The sequence below is a fragment of the Mustela putorius genome, unplaced genomic scaffold (genome assembly GCF_011764305.1).
Source record: "Mustela putorius furo isolate JIRA1106 unplaced genomic scaffold, ASM1176430v1.1 tig00000151_pilon_pilon_pilon, whole genome shotgun sequence".
In the NCBI taxonomy this organism is placed as follows: domain Eukaryota; kingdom Metazoa; phylum Chordata; class Mammalia; order Carnivora; family Mustelidae; genus Mustela; species Mustela putorius.
The window spans coordinates 2,536,362-2,559,585 of record NW_025421296.1 but is presented as its reverse complement, the minus strand read 5'-3'; the positions used below and the strand labels follow the sequence as shown (position 1 = coordinate 2,559,585).

Genomic DNA, 23,224 nt, shown 5'->3' with positions numbered 1-23,224 from the left:
TGAATAAGTGGAGCATAAAGGATTTTTAGGGAAGTGAAAATACTCTATATGCTGTAACAATGGATACGTGTTATATATTTGTCCAAGCCCATTGAACATACACCACCTGGAATGAATCCTAATGTAAACTATGGACTTTGGGTGATTATGATGTGTCAATGTACGTTCATCAATTATAACATCACAGTCTTGTGATGTTGACAGTAGAGGAGACTATGCATTCGTGGTGTGAGGATATGTGGGAAATCTCTGTACTTCCTCTCAAATTTGCTTTCAACCTAAAAATGCTCTAAAAAAATTTGTTTTTTAAAAGAAAACACAATAAACCCACATTAACATAAACAACATTTTTACTTGAAAACAGTAGTTTCCTAAACACAAATTAATAAGAGTAAGCACAGTGGTCTATTTTTATTCTTTAATTTCCCTTGTATCTATAAGGATTCCTTCCTGCGTCTGCTTAGTTTTTAAGTATTCATATTCGCTTTATTTAATTCATTAAGTCAGCCAGCAGTTTATCTACTTTGTTGTAAAGAACTAGTTCTTAGTTTATTTTTATTTTAGTTTCTTAACTCATTAATTTCTGGTTTTAATCTTTACTAATTGCTCTCTTCATCTCTTTTTAGGTGTACTTTCTTGTTCTAACTTCTTGAACTTGACTATTTAATGCACTTGTTTCACTTTCTCATTTATTAATGTAAATATTTTTAAAGCTATGGATTTTCCTGTAAGCACTGCTTTATAACTGAATTTTGCCTGAATTTTCACAGGTTTTTATATGTAGTCTTCATCACTTTTTAAAAAGTCTGCAAAGTCAGTTTCCATCGCCTCTTTGACTCAAGAAGTATTTATTCAGAACTTACAAATTTCCAGGTGTTTTCCATGGTTTTCTAGCGTTGGCTATTAATTTCCAGCTTTAGTGATCCCACTTCCCCTGTCAGCTGCCTCACTCTCTTTCCTTTTCTTTGCAGCGCAAGTCTCTAAAGGATTGTCTTTACTGGCTACATCTATCTTCTTGTTCTCTTAAATTCATTTAATCATAAGGTTTCCCCCATCACTACTTCCATATCACTAAATCAATTCTTACTCCTCATATTATCTGACTTACCAGTACAAGATGGAAAACTAAATACATCCAAATTTGATTTTTTTACATATTGTGTGAATAATGGGTTAAGATTCATTTTTTTTTTCCACCACATGGGTAGCCAGCTGATTCAGCACCATTTATTTAAAAGATAATCTTTTCCATGCTGCATTACCATATTTGTCACCAATCAAACACCCACAATATGTGTGAATCTGTTTCTGAACTTTATTTTACAGTGTTTTGTTATCCTATTTGTCAGGCTTTGAACCAACATCACCCTAGTTTAAAATTATAACTATTGCTTATAATAAGACTTTATATCTGGGAGGAGTAACTCTTTTATTTTTATTTTTTTTAAGTAGGCTCTATGCTCAGTGTGCAGCTTGAACTCATGACCCTGGGATTAAGACCTGAGCTGAGATCAAGAGTCAGACATTTAATTGACTGAACCACCCAGGGCACCCCTGGGAGAAGCAAATTTTGCAACATGGTTCTTACTATTTTTCTGATTGTCTTGACTAAAATTTGGCCTTGCCCTTCCTTCCTCCTTTCTTTCCTCTCCTTTCCTCCTCTTCTTTCCCTCCTTCCTCTCTTAAGATTTTATTTAGGTTTTTCTTGTTTGTTTGTTTGTTTTTTTAAAGTGATCTCTAAACCCAAACCAGGGCTCAAACTCACAACCCTGAGATCAAGGGTCACATGCTCCACTGACTAAGCCAGCCAGGCTCCCCTAGGCTTTTTCAATTTTTATATAGGTTTTACAATCAGTGTGTCAATTCGACCAAAGGGGAAAAAAACCTACTGGGATTTTTACTATGGTTTCACTAAACCTACAGGTCAATTCAAGAAAAACCAACATCTTCAAAATACGGAATATCTTCCAATCCATGAACAATAGTATGTATTTCCATTTATTCAGGTCTTCTGTTTCTTCTGTAGCATCTTTTTTCTATGCAGTTTTCTATGAAGAGTCATGCACATCTTTTGTTAAGAGTGATCCCTACATATCTGACCTTTTGTTAATTTGTTATTTCAATTTTCGTCAATGCTGCTTTATAAAAATACAACTACATACTGTCTTCTTACCAAGTAAACTTGCTAAATTCACTTATTATTCCCAATAGTTTTCTAAGTATAGAATCATGTCATCCATAAATAATGACACTTACACTTCTTCTTTCCTAATCCTTATATCTTCTATTTCTTTTCCTTGAATTATCGTACTGGCTAGATACACCAAAACAATACTGAATAGAAAGGTGATAAGTGATACCTTTATATATTGGTCTTTCTGTGACTTTTTCCTTTATTCTACTAATATGATGAATTACAATGACTGGTTTTTGAATGTTAAAGCCAACCTTCTATTTCTGGGAAAACACAAATTGGGCCAAAATATATTTTTTCCTATAAATTACAGATTTAATTTGATAGTATGTTACTTAGAATGTCTCATCTATATTCGTGAGTGATAGTGGCTATGATTTTCTATTCTTGTCCTATCCTTGTCAGGTTTTAGTATCAAGATTAAGCTGGCTTTACATAATAAGTTGTGAAGTATGTTCTTTTCCTCTTATTCTCTAGAAGAGTTTGTGGGTGAAATCTTAGTTTGACATTTATTTTTTTCCATCACTTTGAAGCTATCTTTCCTTCTGTTGAAAATGAAACAGTATCTGTTTCTGGCAATCTCATAGCTGTTCCTTTGGAGGTAATCATTTTTTTTCTCTCTCACTACATTTTTTTTCTTCTCACTACTTTATATTTTTAAAATTTATTTATTTCTTTTACCTTTTCATTTTGGAAAAGAGTTTATTCTCAGGCTTGAAATACCCCATGTATATTTTTAAAGTTTTTATTTAAATGTGTTAGCTAACATACAGTGTAGTATTAGTTTCAGATGTACAATATGGTGATTCAACACTTCCATACATCACCCAGTGCTCATCACAACAAGGCCCTCCTTAATCCCCATCTTCTATTTCACCCATCCTCCCCAACCTGCACCCACTTCCCCTCCAGTAACCATCAATTTGTTCTCTATAGTTAAGAGTCTGTTTCTTGGTTTGCTACCTCTTCCCCCCACTTTGTTCTTTTGTTCTGTTTCTTGAATTCCACAGATGAGTGAAAGTATTTCTCTATGATTTTGGTTTTCAGTTATACTATGCTAATATACTGTGATTTTTCTTTTAATGGTACTGTATTTAAAATTCATAATGTTTCTTGAATTTGTACCTTAATGTGCTTTTTTCAAGCTTTGGAGATATCTTGGTCATCATCTTTTCAAAGACTACTTCTACTCTAATTTCCCATACCTTTCCTAGGACCCTAATGACACATTTTGTGCCAAATTAAGGTTAGAAGACTAACAATTTTTTTGACCTCACTCCCTTTGACAAGTGGGACCTATGTCCCCTGTGCATGAATCAGGGCAAGCTGTGTGACACAGCTGATCAATAGAATAGGAAAATGTGAAGTTGTGCCCCTGTCCATGCCCACATCTTCAGACACCAGGTGTTCCCATACTTCCTCCCTCTCGGAATGCTTGCTCTGGGGGAAGGCAACAGCTGCCATGGAAGAGGTCCAACTCCCCTGAGATGGCCATTTATGGAAAGAAACGCTGGCCAGCCCCAGAAATTCCAGCCACCCTACCCTGGCACCAGATATAAGAGTGCAGAAGTCATCTGAGATGTTCTAGCCCCAGCAGAGGACATGTGCAGAAAAAGCAAGGCCCTAGACATACGAACCTCGTGGAGCCATCCCAGCCACCTCTAGCTGTTTGAACTATCCCAGCTGAAGATCAAAACACTGTGGAACAAAGACAAATCCAACCTGATATGCAGACTACATTCCTGACCCTCAGAATCATGAACATAAAAAAAAAAAAGCTGTTGTTTTATGCCAGTAATTTGGGAGTCATACTATTGGGAGCGGTAATCCTCCACAGAGTATTCACAGAGTATTCGCCTGAGTGCCTCTGCATGTTCTTCCTGGGTGTGCCAAGAACCCCAAGCCCTGACCAGATCCCTATCCAGGCCATTTCTTACGTTTGCAGCTAGCAACTTTGAGGGACAAGGAACATCTTTTTCTGGGACAAAGAGCAGTATGACTCTAAAAGGGGGTATATTCCCTAAATTCATGGAGGCAATGCAAATTCACTGTGTGCACAATATCCACATAAAACCTTCTGCAGGATGTGCTGGGGCTAGAAGAACTGACATAATAGAATGTTCACGCTGCTTGCTGTGCCATGAATAATAAAGTCCTTTGTCTCTGACCTAGGAGTCTTGTTTCTTCCACTAGCATCCAGGAAGCAGTAACTTATTTGTTAACTTATAAAGTAGAATCTTAGATTTGTCACGATTCCTGACAGATTCAGAGCAATCAATAAGTAGATCATACTCCATTTTATTTATTTTCTACTTTTTATTTGTATTTCATTCTAAATTATTTCCTTCTGACCTAATATTCCAAACCGTTAATTCTCTCTGCACTTTGGTCTTATTGGCTGTTAAAACCACCTCCGATGAGTTCTTATTTAAGGTATGTTATTTTTTCAGTCTTAAATTTCCATTTGATTCGTTGTTTTTTTGTTTTGTTTTTTTTCTTCACAATTTGCGGTCCTCTATTGATATTCTCAAGGAGGTCTTTTTTCCCATCAGCAAATCATGTTTAGTTATTTTGAAGTTCAGGTAAAATAATTCCAACATAGGAATTTCCTGTGGATTTTTCTACTGTTGTTTCCTTTTTATTTTTGGTCACACTGTCTAACCTCCTTTTGCCTTTATTTTTAATTCAGTGCTTGACACTGTACATGAAAAATTTAGAGGTAATATGAGACTTAGGATAATGTTACCTTCCTTCAAAGAGGATTGATTAACATTTTACTTCAAGTAGGTGGCTAGAGGTACTGAAGTCACAGATCACCTTGATCTAATCACTGACTCAGGTATTTCATAGCTGGGATTTATTTCTAAGGTATAGTACTTTGGGGTTCCAACTCGAGCAGAGGGCTTACCAGGATCAATGCCCCAACCCTGGTGGTATATCAACAGCTGTTTTTGTTTTTTCAGCCTTAAGTATCCATCAGAAACTCTGCTCAGCTTCTTGACAACCTTTCCCAGAATTGCCAGATGCTACTAAGGAGGAAAGTAGCCTTAACTCCAGGTTCATCTCCACCTTAACAGCATTCTGATATACTCAATACATGTCTTCCATGTATTTATCCAGTTTTTCTAGTTTTTTAAACTGGAGTGTTAATCTAAATAATTTATCCAACATTACCAAAAGTGGAGCTTCTCCAAAAGCAGATAATATTGTTTACTATTAAAGGGTTTTATAAATTCTGTTTTTTCCATTTTCTCCATTATGAGCCAGACCCACATAATGTTTGTTTTCAAGATATGCATCCTATGGAACATCTTTAAAGTTGGCAGTGTATTTTCAAATGAACCAGGATATACCTAACTATGAAAATACCTTATGAAATGTCATTTGCACAAAAACATTTTTTATAGAGTAGTAAAGACAAAACACAGAATAAAACAACTTTAAACATTTTTTTTGTGTGTATATATATATATATATATCAGGGGAAAAAATGTACCAAAGTAATTTCACATTTAAATTGAAAAGGAGAAGAAAAATTATATCAGCTTTCATATTTTATACTTTACAATTCTAATTGCCTCCAAGGATTTACTAATACTATCTAGAAATAAAGTGTCGTTTATCATGACCCAGTGTTTTTAAAACATTCCAAATATAGCTTTCTTTTTCCTTTGAAAAATTATATTATTTTATGAAAATCTGAAGTTTGCTGAAAGCCTAAGAGAAATACTGTACACCCCAACACTTACCATGAAAAATACGAAAATCAATATATGGATGAGAACCTCTTCTTTCTGATTCAAATCCTGCTCGACTCCTTACACGTACATCTCCTGGACAAAATCAAGAAAACATAAGCTTAGAAGGCTGCCATTTTGGGAAGGAGCTCCCATATGTAACAAGGGTTTATGTGGTATAATACTCAAAAGTACTGACTCACTAATGATAAATATATGGAGTAAGGAGTTAAGAGTTTATCTATTTAAAGGGATTTACAAATTCAATTACAATACAATATTGAATTGTAAGGCTAGATAGACTTTTTTTTTTTTTACTATACCTCAATAATAGTAATAATAATAATAACAATCTAAATTTTAAAGTTAGCATTCAGACATGACAAGTATGTAGCAACTGAACCTCCAGACAGAAAAATATTGTCTACCTCATGCCCAGGACCATAACAGATTATAAGAGATATGAAAGAAAATAGATGACCCATTCTCAAGCACCTTACAATTTTATGAATGTACAGAAAAATAAAATGTTAAAGATTTTGCCTTACATGTTTAATTTGGCCAATCTTCTCTTTTCTCATTGATAGCGGATATACCCAAGGCCTTTAGCTGGGTCTTAAACTTTGGCCTTTATAAGTTCAATATTGTTTCTACCTGTATTCATACGACTTTCAGATCTACTTCTACACATAGCAAAATAACCATGGGAGGCATGTACCAGACCTATTTTTGTGCCATATAGGCACTATTTTATGTGATTCTCTAAGCAACTCCGGGAGGTAGGAATCTTAGTCTCCATTTTACAGATGAAGAAACTAAGACTTTGAGAAGTAGCCTGTCCATGCCACTAAGCTAGTAAAGGGTGAGTCGAGATACAAACCTAGCTCTGTGGACTCCAAAGACAGCACTTTCCCTACTACACTTCCACAGCTTCCAAATTCATTTTGGGATGGACCTATAACCTTTAGGTCTTCAGTCCTTGGCCCTGTGCCCTTGAATTCTGCTTGCCTAGAAGGCCTTCCTGTTCACTCGTTGTTTCTCTAAGTAATGCCACAATTTCTGTCAAGGTTCATGTCATTCCCACAATGATGAATCAACTCTTTCATGGGGGGATTCCTGCAACCTGCAACAAATTCTTACTGAACATCCACCACACATCAGGCACTGCAAATACAGCAGTGAGTAAAACACATAAAGTCCCTGTCTTCATGAAGCTTATCCTTTCACAGAGATAAATATTGTAACAAATAAGAATTTCATTCTATGGAAGATGTTAATAAGCAACCTGGAAAAAACTAAAGCAAGGAAAGAAGAATGGTGGGGGTGTGGAGGGGAAAGTATGGGAGAATGGACTCACTAGTGTGGTCAGAGAAGCCCTGGCTGAAAAAAAAACACATTTGAGCAGAGGCCTAAAAGAAGTGAGGCAGTGACCTTCCGGGCATAAGAAAGAATAATATACCCTGAAATGGGTGGCATGCTTGACATGTTCAAGGTTAAGCAAAGAAGCCAGCATGGCTGGAGTGAGGTGAGAGAGAAGATCAGAGAAGTGGTAGGGCCAGTTCATGTTGGACCTTCATGGGCCATAATAGCAGCTCTGGCTGTTTGTCTAAGAAAACCATCAGAAGATTCTGAATGGAGGAGTGAGACAGATTTAACTTAGGTCTCAAAAGGTTCACTTTGGCCACACAGACAAGAATCAAGCAGAGGCACATAGGTAGAGGCAGGCAGATTAGCTAAGGAGTGAGTACAAGAAATGCAATCTATGGCTTGGTGAGGGGTCGCTATGGGGAGATGCTATTCAAGGGGAACCACGTGTCAGTTATGCAGGTTAAGTTCCGTAGATCTAACGTACAACAATGTGACTATAATTAACTATTAAAAAAATAACTATGGCTTAGATCGTGATGATAACAGCATCAGGGTGGTGAAATTCTGGATATAGTCTGAAGGTCTCAGCCAAGAGAATTTGCTGATGAAGTAGACATGAAGTGGATAAGAAATAGTCAAAAATGACTAAGGTTTCTGACCTGACACCAGAAGAATGGAGTTAATGCTCTGAGATGCCAAAAGACTGAAAAACGAACAGACTTGGGAACACAAATGTTTTGTTCTTGCACCTTGCTCCTTAGCTAGTCTCCCTGCCTCTCTACCAATGTGCTTCTGCTTGCTTAAATGTGAGGTACCCACAATACACCCATGTGAAGATGTTCTACAGAGTTAAAAAAATAAATATGAATCTAAAGTTGTTTTCAGGAGAACAGAATCCCAAACATGTTTGCAGAGAGAGAGAGACAGAGACAGTAAAGAGGAATATACCACACACTAGTGAGGAAACAATTCATACTACAGTAGAATGGAGTTAAGGCAGACACACAAGGTAAATTAAAGAGGGAAAAAAAGGGAAGAAAAGCAAAAACAGGGCACTGGAGAACAGTTAAGCTTAAGAGGATAAGAATGAATTAGTGAAAGAGGCAAAAACAAATAAAAAAACCCAGAGGAACGTGGAGAATATGGATTGCTCAATATCTTAGAAGTTGATTAAGGAATTCTGAGCATGAGGAAAGGAGTCACAGAAGACTCCTTTAAGAAAAGAGAAGTAAATATGCCTACTGGAATCTTAACTGTACATTAAGTACAAGGGATCAAGGAGTGTGTGATGAGAGAAATCTGGCAAAGAGGAAGAAGAGAAAAAACTGATACATATATACACAATCTAAATTCATTTTACATTATGGACTTGAGTGATACACAAAAAATTTAAGAGCTGAGACTGGAAGAAAACACACGGTGTTCCTCGCCAGTCGAACAAGAGGAGAATGCACACAGCGACAGGACTATGTGTTCAGGTACTTTACAGCCTCATCTTTGTCCACGTTAACATGCACATCTTTTTAGGAGTTCATCAACTCTACAAGTCCAGACCCTTTTTTATGAAGAATATTCAAAGTTCAATTTAAAATTGGTTCCTGGGACACCTGGGTGGCTTAGTCATTAAGCATCTGCCTTCAGCTCAGGTCAGGATCCCAGGATCCTGGGAGAGAGCCCCACGTCAGGCTCCCTGCTTGGCAGAGAGCCTGCTTCTCCCTCTCCCTCTTCCCGCTGCTCTGTCCACTTGTGCTCTCTTTATATCTCTCTGTCAAATAAATAAATAAAATCTTAATAAAAAAATAAAATTGTGTACTAATGAGAGAGACCCAGTTATTAAATCAGAGACTTCTTAATTACTCTAAAATGCCTCTTTATTCACATAACATTCAAGACTGGTTTTAAGACTTTTAAACATCAAAATAATAAATTATTCCTATAGCAAATAGTGATGAAAAGCAACGGAATTAAAATTATCTTAATCTAAAGTAATCTACACGATAATAAAATTAATGGACATGGGTACAAAATAAATACTGCTTACCTAGCATACGAATGTACAACGCAGTCTGATCAGAACTGTCATAGGAAATAGCTCCACGCCTCTAGAAAAAAAAAATACACACATTTTTAATGCATGGCAATTACATGGGATATGAAATTTAACCAACATTTATTATTTATTCTTTGTAAAGCACTGTACAAAAGAAGCTGAATATGCAAAATGAAATTAGATATGACATTTGCTCTTAAAATCTCTAGTTGTGAAGAAGACAATTATAATATGATTAAGTAATACCACAGAGTGGATACAGAGCAAGGAACATGCAATACGTAGAAAGCTAATGTCGGTCAGACTAGCTCACTTGGGGAGAGACTTTCTGCAGAGGTAGACAGAAATGAAGAGGAGATATGATTCAATATCTACCATTCCCTTAATTTAAACATGAATGAATAAGCAAACAAGAATCATCATTTGAAGAAAACCATCAGGCTGGAAATAAATGGAACAAAATGAAAAACCAAATGGACCAGAGGCTGGCAAGAAATAAGAGAATTTTTAAAAAATAATTAATATACGCAAAGAGATTTGAGAGGACACTGAATCTGTAACACAAAAAAACAAGGTACCATTGAAACAGAAGTTTTAAAATATATTTTGTGTTTAAAAGTAAACAGATACAGGGGCGCCGGGGTGGCTCAGTCGGTTAAGCATCTACCTTCAGCTCAGGTCATGATCTCAGGGTCCTGGAATCGAGCCACGCATCGGGCTCCCTACCCAGCAGGGAGCCTGCGTCTCCCTCTCCCTCTGTCTGGTGCTCTGCCTACTTGTGCTCTCTCTTTACCTCTCTCAAATAAAGTCTTAAAAAACTTAAAAAAAAAAAAAAAAGTAAACAGATACAAAAATGCATCTTTGAAACATTATTCATAATAGTCCCAAACTAAAAACAGCCTGAATATCCAGCAAGGAATAAATGGATGAATAAAAATGCAGTATATCCATACAAAGAGGCATTATTCAGACACATACAGGCAGGAAGTACTTGCAAGCTACAACATGGCCAACCCGCAAGAACGTGTTGAGTGACAAGAACCAGTCACAAAGGACCACAGAGTGTATGGTTCTGTTGGTATGAAATGTCCCATACTGGCAAATCCACAGAAGCAGGAAGTCGACTAGTGGTAGTCTAAAGTGAGGAGAGCTGGCGAGAAATGGGGAGTGGGTGCCAATGGTACCATGTTTCTACTTACAGGGCTGAAAGGGTTCTCAAATTATCTATGGCAAGGACTGCACAATTCCGTGAATATGACTAAAAATTATTGAATTGTGTACTTTAAATGGGTAAACTGTGTGGCCTGTGAATTGTGTGGTTCAATAAAGCTATTATAAAGAATAACAAATACTACAAGTTTAAAATGTACATCCCAAAACAAAATAAACCGGCAGCACTGCAATACCCCCGACAAGCTCTGCCACCTCTCCCTGCGCACATCTCTCCCGTTCTCTAGCTCCACTTCTTCCTTCGGTCTCGGGCACCACCACCTCTAACCAAGCTGCTGACTGCTTCCTGCTGCATCATGTGGCCCCCGGTGCTTTCTTCACATAGAAGCAACAGTGAGGGGCACCTGGGTGGCTCAGTGGGTTAAGGCCTCTGCCTTCGGCTCAGGTCATGTTCCCAGGGTCCTGGGATTGAGCCCTGCATGGGGCTCTCTGCTCAGCGGGGAGCCTGCTTCCTCCTCTCTCTCTGCTTGCCTCTCTGCCTACCGGTGATCTCTGTCTGTCAAATAAAATCTTTAAAAAAAAAAGAAGCAACAGTGAACAACTTGGTTACTGCTCAAAAGCCTCCAAAAGGCTTTTCATACACTTGGAATAAGGCCCAACAGCACACTGATTTCCAAAGGCCACCATGATCTGGGCCCCCCACCCTCTCCTCACCGCCACAGGGCCCCTGTACTGTTCCCTTGCTGTCCCTCAGGTGCTCCATAGTTTCAACCTTTATATTCGTTGTTCCCCTGTCCAGGATCACAGCACCACTGTTCCCTTCTTAGCTCTCCAGTTCTAGATGAAACGTCATCTCTTCAGAGAGGCATTCCAAGGCTATCGAATCTAAGGACACCTGAGAGCCAGCCTCTCCCACAGCCTCATCTTCCTGCCCTGCTACCGCACTGGCACTTAGCTGCGATTATCCCATTTGCTTGTTCGAAAACAGACAGGAGCAGGAACTGTGTGCTTTATTCACTGCCATAGCCCCGGCCCCTAAAACAGTAGTTTTTAGTAGATTCTAAATAAGATCACAAATGAGCGATTGAGTGGATTTACTACAAATAGTGAATAGTTTATTAAGTCGATGAATAACAGAATTCACAAAGACAGATTTAAAAATCAAGAAGATGAAACTGACCAAACCTCCTATTAGAAAAGCCTTTCTAACTATTCTATAAAACATGTCTAGAAGTCATGAAAGACGGATCAAAATGAGTGCGACAGGTATGAATGACAATGGGCAAATTCCCCCCCATTCTATCTAAAAATGAAAGGAACGAAAAGTGCCTTACAAATCAATTAGAAAATGCTGAATAGCAGTGTAGAAAAACAGGTAGGACATAAACGTACTATTCACAGGGAAAGAAACAATAAGCCCATAAACACAAGAAGCTCAACTTCATTAACAAAAGAAATAAACATTAAGACAATAAGATATTTTTATATATCAGATTAATGATCTTCTTCCCTCATGAAACTCCGGCATGAGATTTGCAATTCCTCAAGACACACCTAGAAATCTCAAGGAAAAATAATCTTTTTTTTCCCCACTATCACTATAAGGAAATTTGCTTTATTTAAAACCCTTATTGGAATGTAGTTTGCAAAGTAACTCCCCAATCACTGTTATAATCTCCTTAATGCTTATTGTGTAAGAGAAAAATGTCCAGTTACACTCTTACATAATTTCATGTATCCTTACAAAAATGAAAAACAACAGTTCAGGAAATGTAAAAGGAACAGAAGTTTCAAAGAGAAATAAAATTCTCGTTTTCAAACACTGGCTGTCTCTAGGGAACCTGAGGGACACAGAAGTAGAAGGAGGACTTATCCATTGGATTTTGTAGTATGTGTAGTTATTATCTACTCTCAAAATAAACCAAATTAAAATTAAAAAGTAAAATAAGAATCTACTACAAAGAAATATAAAGAAAAGCACAATTTATGTCAAATCCCAAGGCACTAGATCATATAGAATACATTTCCGACAGCATCACGCTTAAAGTGTCTTCTACCAATAGAATATCTCTCATAAGGAAGCCGACTGCAGTGTAAACTAAAACAGTTTCAGGGTAAACTATTTATTTTGGAGCCAACAGCCACTGTAATCACTTGGTATTAAAAGGCACCTCTTGGACCTGCTGTTTGATCCCCTCTAAGATATTTAGCTTATTAGATGACAGGCCTCCCCTTAATACTACTATAAAACCTAACAGCCTAGAGAGCATGTATGTAGAAATAAATATTTCTCTCAGCCAAGATATATGAATGAAGCTAAGGTATCACTATGTAATAGCTTGTCATGGTCAATACCTATCTACCTGCTATCCAGTAACAACTTGGATAAATAGGTTGTGAAAACGAATAGTGACTTGCCATCACTAACCAGCCCTCTTTAAGAGAGTGATTGACATTTTTTTTAATGTACGATGACTATTTACTAAAAGAGTCACTAATGAGGAATGTAAAAATCTCATTTATCACTTCACATATTAAGGACTGAGAAAGACTAGTATCAGCTTTCTGTTAAATAAAATAGTGTAAGCCAAAAACTTATTAGTGAACATAATCTACATTATAACTATGACATACTAAAAATATTTTAAGGTAATCCTTTCAGACTTATTTATAGAAGCATTAATTTAGATATAAAAATGATAAGGTCTATATTAATCATAATAAAAACCTGGCAAAAGACTAGAATTTAATTTTAAATAGATTAACAAATTACTTAGTGAAGTACAACTTTTTCAAGTTATTTTGTTCATTACTAATTTAAGTAAGTCTGGTCAAAAGCTATATCAAACAAGACATAAGTCTTATAAAATAAATCCAAATAAGACATTTTTTTTCAAAGGATAGACTTTAAAATAGATTTAAACCCATCAGCAAATACATCCCGAATGATACTTCATTCATTCATCTCACCGACCAAGATTAAAATGAATATTAAATTCTCTTACTAAACAATCGTGGTAGAATAAAGTAACTCAATTTGTTAAAATACACTATAAATTATGAATTGTAAAAATCTGATTTAAATGTTAGAATTAGTTACTTTATACAAAGGTCATATGTGCTTTATACACCAACACTGCATCACAAACCTAACATACAACATTTCAAAGCTATATACCAGTAAAATCTCATTTTTAATAAACTAGTAAAACAAATTTAATATCAATCCTGTGTTGCAGTCAGTCACAAAACACTCTGTACTATTATCGACATTCCCACCTCACCTCACCAGTGAATGGAAATAACTGAGACGCTTCTACTCGTGACTCTTCTAATTTAGCCATCCTGGGAACAGCTTGTAAAGCAAACTGGTATAGGTCAAAACATGGGCGAGGCTGAGCTAATCAGAAACTGACAGCAGCAGCATAAACAAGTTCAACTGTAAGGTTCCAAGGATCCACAGCCACGCTAACAGACTTCTGAGTGCCCTGGTAAGTCACTCACTAACCGTCAATCAGGATGAATCATTCTTCCACAAAAGATCTCACTTACAAAGTGAATGACAGAAGGTGTAAATGGTGTTCTGATATTAGTTAATAACGACGCTTTTAAAAATAAACATTTTAAAAAACTGAGCAAATATATTTTAAGTGCCTCTGTTTTTTTTTTTTTTTTAAAGATTTTATTTATTTATTTGACAGAGAGATCACAAGTAGGCAGAGAGGCAGGCAGAGAGAGAGAGAGAGAGAGGAGGAAGCAGGCTCCCTGCCGAGCAGAGAGCCCGATGCGGGACTCGATCCCAGGACCCTGAGATCATGACCTGAGCCTAAGGCAGCGGCTTAACCCACTGAGCCACCCAGGCGCCCCTAAGTGCCTCTGTTTTTATCTTGTTCAAGTTTTCCACTAAAATGATCTACTGTGCAAAAGCATGTTTATTTCCCTTAACATGGGAAAAGTAGTAATATTATTAATTAATACTTGCTGAACTCCTACTTTGTGTCAGAAAATGTTTCAGGTGCTTTCATATAAAATCTCACTTAACCAGACAAGACCTTTATAAGATAGGTTTTGTTGGCCCCATCTGGTGGATAAGTAAACTGATGATCAAAGGGCTTAACCACAGTAGCACTAAATAAATTTTTTGGTAACATTACCAAACAAGAATAACAGAATATGAAAGATGGAAGTGCAGTTTTAAAAGCAGTTTTCACTGATGTAGTTAAATGAGCTTTTTCAAAATATACTCATCTTACACATTCTAGAAAAACATGCTGATGTTTGTCTATTAAAACACTGCATAAATCTACTCAATAGTATCCATCCATTCTTCCTGTCTATGCAAACAATATGTTTTTCAAAAATATCACAAACTTAAAATATCAACATTCTTTTTGTTTAAAAGCTTAATTTGGGGGGCACCTGGGTGGCTCTGTCAGTTAAGCATCCAACTCTTAATTTTGGCTCAGGTCATGGTCTCGGGGCTTTGAAAAGAAGCTCCCTGTCAGGCTCTGCATTGGGCATGGAACCTGCTTAAGACTGAATCTTTCCCTTTGCCCTACCCACCACCATGTCCTCCCTTTATCCTGCTCTTGCTCTCTCACTGTCATAAAAAGATATATATAGATATTTTTTTGCTGGTTAGAAAATAAGAACTCTCTGAAAACATTCACAACTCAATAAATTATTAATATTAACTTGACCTTCATTCAATAACCTGGTGAGCTAACCCTTTAAAAACAATGAGTAAATAGCTGTCAGAGCAACAAAATTAATTCTTAACTTACAAAACACAAGGATTTAAAAAATTTGAGCACACTGTTTTTCTTTAAGAGATTTCTTCAATCATATTCACTAAGAAATCAAGATTACTTCAATAAAAGACCATTATGTTTAAAACATTATGTGAAAAATTATGCACCAATGATTAAAACTTTGCTTGAAAAAGAAACTTAATCTTATTGAACCTTTATATTACTTAGCAAATACTGAGGACTTAATAAATTTTAAGTTAATATTCTTCAATTTCTTAAGGCAGGAAGAAGAAAAAATTAATGCAGGAAGAAAAAAAGCTGCATCTTGGACTAAAGATATAATCATTTTTATACAAGTATAGAAAAATAATTTCACATAGTATCATCTTAAATATTTCCTACATTAGTGTTAGACTTTTGTCCAGATGGCAAATGGCTAGCTTTCTAGCTAGCCTGATACTCAGAATTAAAGTTCAAAAACAACAGATACATAATAATCTTACATTTTTTTCCAACATATTAGAAGTAAGGTATACATTTTAGTAGCAGCAAGACTTTAATAGAGAACATGATAGGGGGAGTATTTAGTTTTAAAAAAGTTCATAACTGCTTAGAAATTCACAACAACTACACACTTAACATATTAGTAAATTCTTTACTTCCAAAGAGAATATTTAAAATATGTACACCAAAAGTATAAATTAATAATTAATCTTAGAAGTATATCTTTAATCATAAACTTCTTTAAGAGAATGATACTGAGGGAAGCTACTCGATATCAAGGAATGATACCCTTAAAAAGCCCGTGAAAGGAGGAATAAGGTGGGAAAAGAAATAAAAAGTCCACACTTAATTACAATTAACCTTTTCAGCTGACAGATAAAACTCATAGCTCTTTTAATCAGAGAAGTAAAAGCCGAAGCAAAAGAAGAAACTCCTAGCAATTCCATTCCAACCAAATACATAAACTAATGATTAATGTCACAATCCTAAAAATAAAGATGGCCTACCTTAGAGGCGATCCACTTGAGAACAACCACAGCCAGACACCAGATCAATGTAATTCCCATTGGATCAATCAAAAGTCCACTGCATAATCTCCCTCCTCTTCCAGCAGGCAATAAGCAAGGAAGACTTGTTACAAGTTTGATAATCACCAGCTGTCCCGAGGCAGAGGAGAGGGGACACTGACTGCCTTGAACCTCAAGCAGCTGCCTTCAAACAACGATCACCTGACTCATCTGAGAATGCGCTGCCAGCCAGCCTTCCCTCAGCGCGTGCTTAATGCCACAACCCCAGGGTTGGGGTGGAACAGCTTGAGTAATGTTGGAAGAGGAAAGGAAAGAAAACCTTAGTGAGGGCTGACCTAACAGTCTCACAAGATATAAACAAGAGAGGTCTCACGCTAGTCTCAAACACACAGATAAGCTTCACAGGTACGATGTTCCAGCACTTGAAAATATTAATGCATTTTATTCTATCTTTTCAAATTTTAACACTGAATTTGTTCAACTTTTTATTTCTTTTAAGGCTAGGACTATTTTATGAATGTTAGAATCATTTATAAATGCTGTGTGCCCTATTTAACACTGTAATTCATTCATTTTAGATTTACCGGCAAAGGCCAATCTCACATGCAATTTCTAACTAAAAGTATATTATTTCTAAGTCTTCACTGCCATCTAGCTTACATTACCATATTTTGGGTACATGTCACCTTCTCTTGGCTGGTGAGTGAACTCTCTCGCAGCCAGGTGGGCCTATACTCCTCCACCTTCATGACCTCACAGCAGCTAGCAGGCTACAAGTAGTACTGCTGAGAAAGTCTGTCATGAAACTCCCATTCAAGTATTCTGCAAATATATTTTTTTTAAGATTTTATTTATTTATTTGACAGGCAGAGATTACAAGTAGGCTGAGAGGCAGGCAGAGAAAGAGGAGGAGGAAGCAGGCTTCCTGCTGAGCAGAGAGCCCGACGCGGGGCTCGATCCCAAGACCCTGGGATCATGACCTGAGCCGAAGGCAGAGTAAAGCTTTAACCCACTGAGCCACCCAGGCGCCCCATTCTGCAAATATTTGTTAACTTTCTACTATGTACCAGGCCCTGTGCTAGGTGCCAGGGCCACAATCCTTCAGTAAAAACAGAAATGGCCCCTACCCTCGTGAAGCTTACGGTTCAGTTAGAGTCTACTTTAATCCAAGTCTCAAACGTAAATATAAAATTGCAAGGGTAACAAGTATAGTGAAGTGGGGAGAAGAACTACAAAGTCTGGATCTGACCTAATTCAGAGGGGTGGGACGTCCTCACAGTTCCTGAAACGAAGGGGCAAGCACATAAAGAGGACAGGCAGAATGATCGGGGCAGGCACGACGACACCTGATGGCCAAGCAGCTATGAAAACAGAGCAAGGTAAAAAGAGACAGGAAGACCAGGGGGAGGCTGGAAAGCAGGGCGAGTCAAGTGCAAGCCATGCGCAAGTGTTTTACCTTCATCCTAACGCCTAATCCCAACCTAAAGAACTTTTGCAGGTTCTGGTCAAGGACAGCTGTGTGGGGGGAGCTGGATGGGCAGGGCCACCGCAGAGGTCCAGGAGAGGGGCGAAGAGCCTGAGCTGGGTGCTAGAGATGAAGTGGAGGGGAAGGGAGTGGCTGGCTGGAGAAATACTCGGGACATGACAGGACTGTCACAGACTGTAGTCTGTGACAAGACAGAGGTTCTGAAGTATTTGAAATAGCCCTAACAGGTCAAATACTAACGTAATGCTATTTTCACGATCCAATCCTCAGTACAAAGAAGTTTATTTAAAAGAAAAGTTAATTCGAGACCTGTCAAGAAGAAGCATAAATTAAATTAGCAGATCTAAATCAAAATTTTCCTAAATTGAAACCGTTCAGAACACATGGTCATACATTTCTCACTCTACCTTATACATTATGTATGTCTCTTCCTGCTACCGAAGCAACAAGCTGTAATGCAATCCTTGCACAAACGGAGAATTTTTTGTCGGGAAACTAGGTGTGAGATGAGATTGGCAGAGTCTTTCATTATTCTCTGTATTCTAGTAGGACTCCAGCAACAAAACTGAAAGGATGCCCAGGAATAGGATCGAGCTGCAGAATGCGTATTAGCCTGTCTCAGGAGCAATGCTGGTGGCCATGGGTGAGGGGCTGTGCAGCCCGGGCCAGGGCTAACACGGGCTTGAGGTTGCTATTTGCTGCTCTATCCCTAGCCGCACACTCCGAATTAGCCCATCACCATGATGCTCAGCCCAGGAGGACTTCTCAGTTTCACACTTCCTTTCCAATCAGCTGCTTAAGGAGTCACCTTTTGAGAAGCAAATACAAGATTGCTGTTTTGGGTACAGTACTTTAATATTTTTATAAAAGTCTTTTTGATTAAAGGTGAGCTCAAGAATCTGCACTGTCATATAGTCTAAAAAGGATCGATCAGGAAAAAAAGGAAAGAATCAGAATTGAGACAAAAATTAAGGGGGGAAAAAAGGTTGTAAGAAAGGCAATCCCAGAAGTTCTGTCACTTAAGTGAATTTCTGTCAAGTTTATTTCCACCACCTCAAAACTCTCCTGGGTTTAGAGACAAGAGCCTGGGTTTCTTTCCAGGCTTTAATGCCAAGAGCTGAGTGACACTGGGTAAGTTATCACTTTGCTGGGCCTTATTTTCCTCACCTTTGCAGGACTTAGATAACATCTGTACAAGAATACCTTGCTCATAGTAGGCTCTCAATAAATTTTAGCCAAATGAGAATTAAACACTTAAGACTTACTTAAGAATGATACTGAACAAATCACTCCAGCTTCAACCTAACAATAGACTGAACTGAAATCACACTGGTCCATGAAGGGAACCTGCTCATGCTTGCCTAGGGCCCTCAGAAACATTTTTCTGAGTCCTAGGAGAGTGAGGGCCTTAGCTTTCATTTTTCACACTAGGAACAGGTTGGCTCCCTAAAGTGGTTTGACCAACATCTTTTTAAATTTGTACTCTGTGTCTGACAGTGAAATACAGAGATAATCAAGACACGATCCTCCCAGATTAGAAAATTCTCTGTTTGAATAGAAAGAGCTATTGAATTTATGCCTAAAAACCCCATAGATCATTGCTAATGATGCATACACATCACTCAATCTTACAAAAATCTCAGGCAATGCAATTCTTTTTTTTTTTTTTAGATTTTATTTATTTATTTTACAGAGAGAGAGAGAGAGAGATCACAAGTAGGCAGAGAGGCAGGCAGAGAGAGAAGGGGAAGCAGGCTCCCTGCTGAGCAGAGAGTCCGATGCGGGGCTCGATCCCAGGACCCTGAAAACATGACCCAAGCCGAAGGCAGTGGCCCAACCCACTGAGCCACCCAGGCGCCCCTATGCAATTCTTTTCTTAACACAGTACACTTAACTTTCTTAGTGGCATGGCTCTAATAGCTTTAAATGTTTTCCTTATTTTAAGATATGAAATATTTACCACTAATTTATGTGTATTGGTTACAACGACTTCCTTTAATAATGAAAATATGTCGATAAGATGAAATAAAAGCAAAAGCTGTTATCAAGCTAGTGTGAATACTTCTTTGCATTATGTTCACTTCATAGAAAATTCTCCTTAAAATTAATCTTCCCAGTTTGAATCACGTAACTTATTATTCCATAGAGAAATAGCTGTGTCTCTCACACTAATAACAAATGTATCCTTTTACATTAACTTTTCTCACCTCCGCCTTATTGAAACATGGCAGAGTAACAACAACAAAAAAAACTATACTAGAAAAATTAGTGCACAGGATACAACTAAGCTTCAAAACCAGAATTCAATACTTTAAGAAAAAAAAGCATAAGACTTTTTACCTTTCTGCGTCTAATAAAACCAGTCTCTGAAAAATGAAAGTATTAAAAGAAGACCTCACTATTTTAAAACTGTGATCAATAGAAAGAAAAGACATGACTTTGATCACTGTGTTTTAGAGAAGTAATGCAAGTGCAAATCTTATTCCTGGGGCTCTCTGCCACCCACAGGACACCTGTCAATCTTGGCAATAGTCTTTAGCTATCCATATAGAGACTCAGCATGTCCTTCCCTTGACCAAATTAGGCTAACCTCATCTGCATTGACATCAGTGTCTATAATTTTGGATTCTCATGGACAGAAATAGCCTATCCCAGAGTTCTTTATACAAATGTTGTGTCTGTGGAAAACTATAACCAATTTTATAATAGAAAAACGTGAACACTATAGTTAAAGCCCTCCAATTGTACTTTTATCATTTTGAATTCCAGCCCATTTTAATATCAAGCTATAAAGCAAAGCAGGGTTTTTGGTTCATTTCTTTCATTAAAATCCACATATCAGGGCTTCTTATTCTTCAAATAGTATGAGTTTCAAGAGATATGGAACTGATAAAAAAATAAACTTTGATAACAACAAATATTTTAAAACTATGGTAACATGGGAATTTTACCTGTCAATCAATACCTTTCTGTCATACTGATTTAGAGCTCTGAATTAAGTTTTTTGTTATACAGTATCATAGTGGCTGATGACAGCAGGCATATGGTTAGTCCTGGTATGAAAGAAAGAGTAAAAATACTTTGATACTTTACAAAGCTTCAAGTCTGTTTAGACTTGTTAAGTCTAACAATAGTCTGTTAGATAGTCTGTTATAGACAACTACCTCATGACATTAAAAGAACTTAGAGATTTGCTTATTGAACAACTGTTCTTAATATATTAAAAATTACAGAAAAATGGAAGTAGTCACAATTTTTAGAAGGAAAAAACAGTAGTGTAGATCTGCAGAATGGGAACTTAAAAAAGGAGCATTCAGCGTGCATGCTGTAAGTGTAAGGCTACTAGTATGTTATTAGACCAGGAGAATGTCACAAAGATGGGACACCTTAATTTTAGCAAAGTTGCACACAAAGTCTCTGGTGGCAACCTTAAAACAGAACAATGTGAGTCCCATACTACAGTTAGGCAGACTACAAGCTGGCTAAACAAACATACCCAGAAATTAAGTGCTTGATAGCAAACAAGTGGAAGAATTCTAGAGGTAACTAACAGAACTCTGCATCTGAACTTATCTTGTTCCACAGTTTATTCACTGGGATGGGGTGCAGATCAGACAAATGCATATCAAATCTGCATATAAAATGCAAAGGATAAACCAGCATGCTTAATTACAAATAACTTAAAAAAAGGTCAGGATATTTAATCTCTAAATTAATAAGAGACGGTAATTAAAGGCACTGAAAGTCAGCTAAGTATCCAGATCAAGGATGTTCCACTATTCTCAATACAGGACACATTTTAAAGACTCAGTTCAATTCTGAAAACACACTGGAAGATGCATATATAGATGGCATTTTAAAATACAGATAAGAATAATATACAGGGGCGCCTCGGTGGTTCAGTAGGTTAAGCCTCTGCCTTTGGCTCAGGTCATGGTCCCAGGGTCCTGGGATAGAGCCCCGTATCGGGCTCTCTGCTTAGCGGGGAGCCTGCTTCCCCCTCTCTCCCTGCCTGCCTCTCTGCCTACGTGTGACCTTTTTCTGTCAAATAAATAAATAAAATCTTAAAAAAGAAATAATATACACAAGGAATAATAGTATTATGAACTGAGATGCTTCAGGCAGAGAAACAGAGACAGACAGGTGTTAAAGAGCTATGAGATAAAATAATCTAAAGGGGTTTAGCTTTACTCTGCAAAATTATAGAAGGTGAAATAAGACCAACGGGCAGTAAGTTTGCAGAAAATAGATCTTGACTCAATATTACTATCTAAGAACTTTCTACAACTTAAGCTATGTAAATTGAAAAAAGGTGCTTCAAACGCCTCTGTCAAGGAGGCTGTGGGACAGGCTGGAACAACCAACTTTCAAGTTCTCTGCCAATTCCAAAATTCCACAGTACTCTAACTGAAACAGAGACCGGAATTCAGGGAGGCTAAGGCACTTGAAATTTGTAGGGTAGAGTACCAGAGAAAAAAAGTGTTAAGAAAATGGGCTCCAAAAGGCTGAAAGTGTGTCTCCTTTAGTCTTTGGCTAAATATTAAGTTAGTTATGTATAGTATGAGATTCCATGAGGCCAGAAGAACACCAGGGTAAGAACTACTACAGGGGAGCTAGGAGACATGAGTCCCACCCAAACATGCACTATAAAAAGCACTCACGAAATACCTGGGACATTCCAGAGAGACCTCAGAAATGTCATACCTTAGGAGAAGGGCAAAACTTCATCAATGCAGAAAATTCTTTTAAACAATACTGGTCTAGAGCCACACTAACAAAGTTCATAATATGCCAAAAAAGGATCAGGCTGATCAGAAAGTAACTAAATTACCTGCCAGATCAAAATTTAACACTCTTTTAAGAATGACAAAAAAAAAATTACAAATTAAGAGAATAAACAAGAAAAGGTAACCCAATCCAAGGGGTAAAAACAGTCAATAAGAACAAACCTGGAAATGATCAAGATGATGGAATTAGTAGAAAAGAACTTCTAAAATCCTATTTTAATATATCCAAAGATTTAAAGGAAAACATACACACAATGAAAAAAGAAATTAAAACTTATTTTAAAAAATGGATTACTTATAACTGATAAATACAGTAACCAAATTGCAAAATTCACAGTTGAGCTTAACAGCAGAGTAAACACTGTAGAAAAAGAGATCAGTGGGAATTACAAACATTTTCCAAATTTGATAGAGAGCTATTAATCCAGATGTTAAAGCTCAATGAACTTCAAATAAGAAAAACACAAAACCACAAGATACATGATAATAAAGTTGCTGAAAATCAACTGATACCAAAAACACAATAAATGTAATCTAACATAGTAATAGAATTAAAAACATCAATTATTTCAACTGAAAAAGAAAAAACATTTAACAAAATTCAATGCCAATTATGATAAACACTTATTAAAATAGGAATAAATAAAAAC

The 23,224-nt window shown here is 37.0% G+C and overlaps 1 protein-coding gene across 6 annotated transcripts in view; it reads right to left on the bottom strand.

The window, feature by feature from the left end:
• Nucleotides 1-23,224, bottom strand: part of PDE7A (phosphodiesterase 7A) — a 115,543-nt gene that overhangs the window by 50,436 nt on the left and 41,883 nt on the right. For 5 of the 6 annotated variants that reach the window (XR_006605481.1, XR_006605482.1, XM_045075733.1 and 2 more), the window contains exons 2-3: nt 9,341-9,401; nt 5,944-6,027 (exon numbers count right to left, since the gene is read on the bottom strand). Coding sequence is in view for 4 of the 6 variants with exons in the window: in XM_045075733.1 (XP_044931668.1) it covers nt 5,944-6,027; nt 9,341-9,401 (145 nt within the window). In the remaining 2 variants the exon portion in view is untranslated. Of the gene's footprint in view, nt 1-5,943; nt 6,028-9,340; nt 9,402-16,280; nt 16,723-23,224 lie in introns of those variants that run through there. The other variant, XM_004772956.3, reaches the window with a different exon arrangement.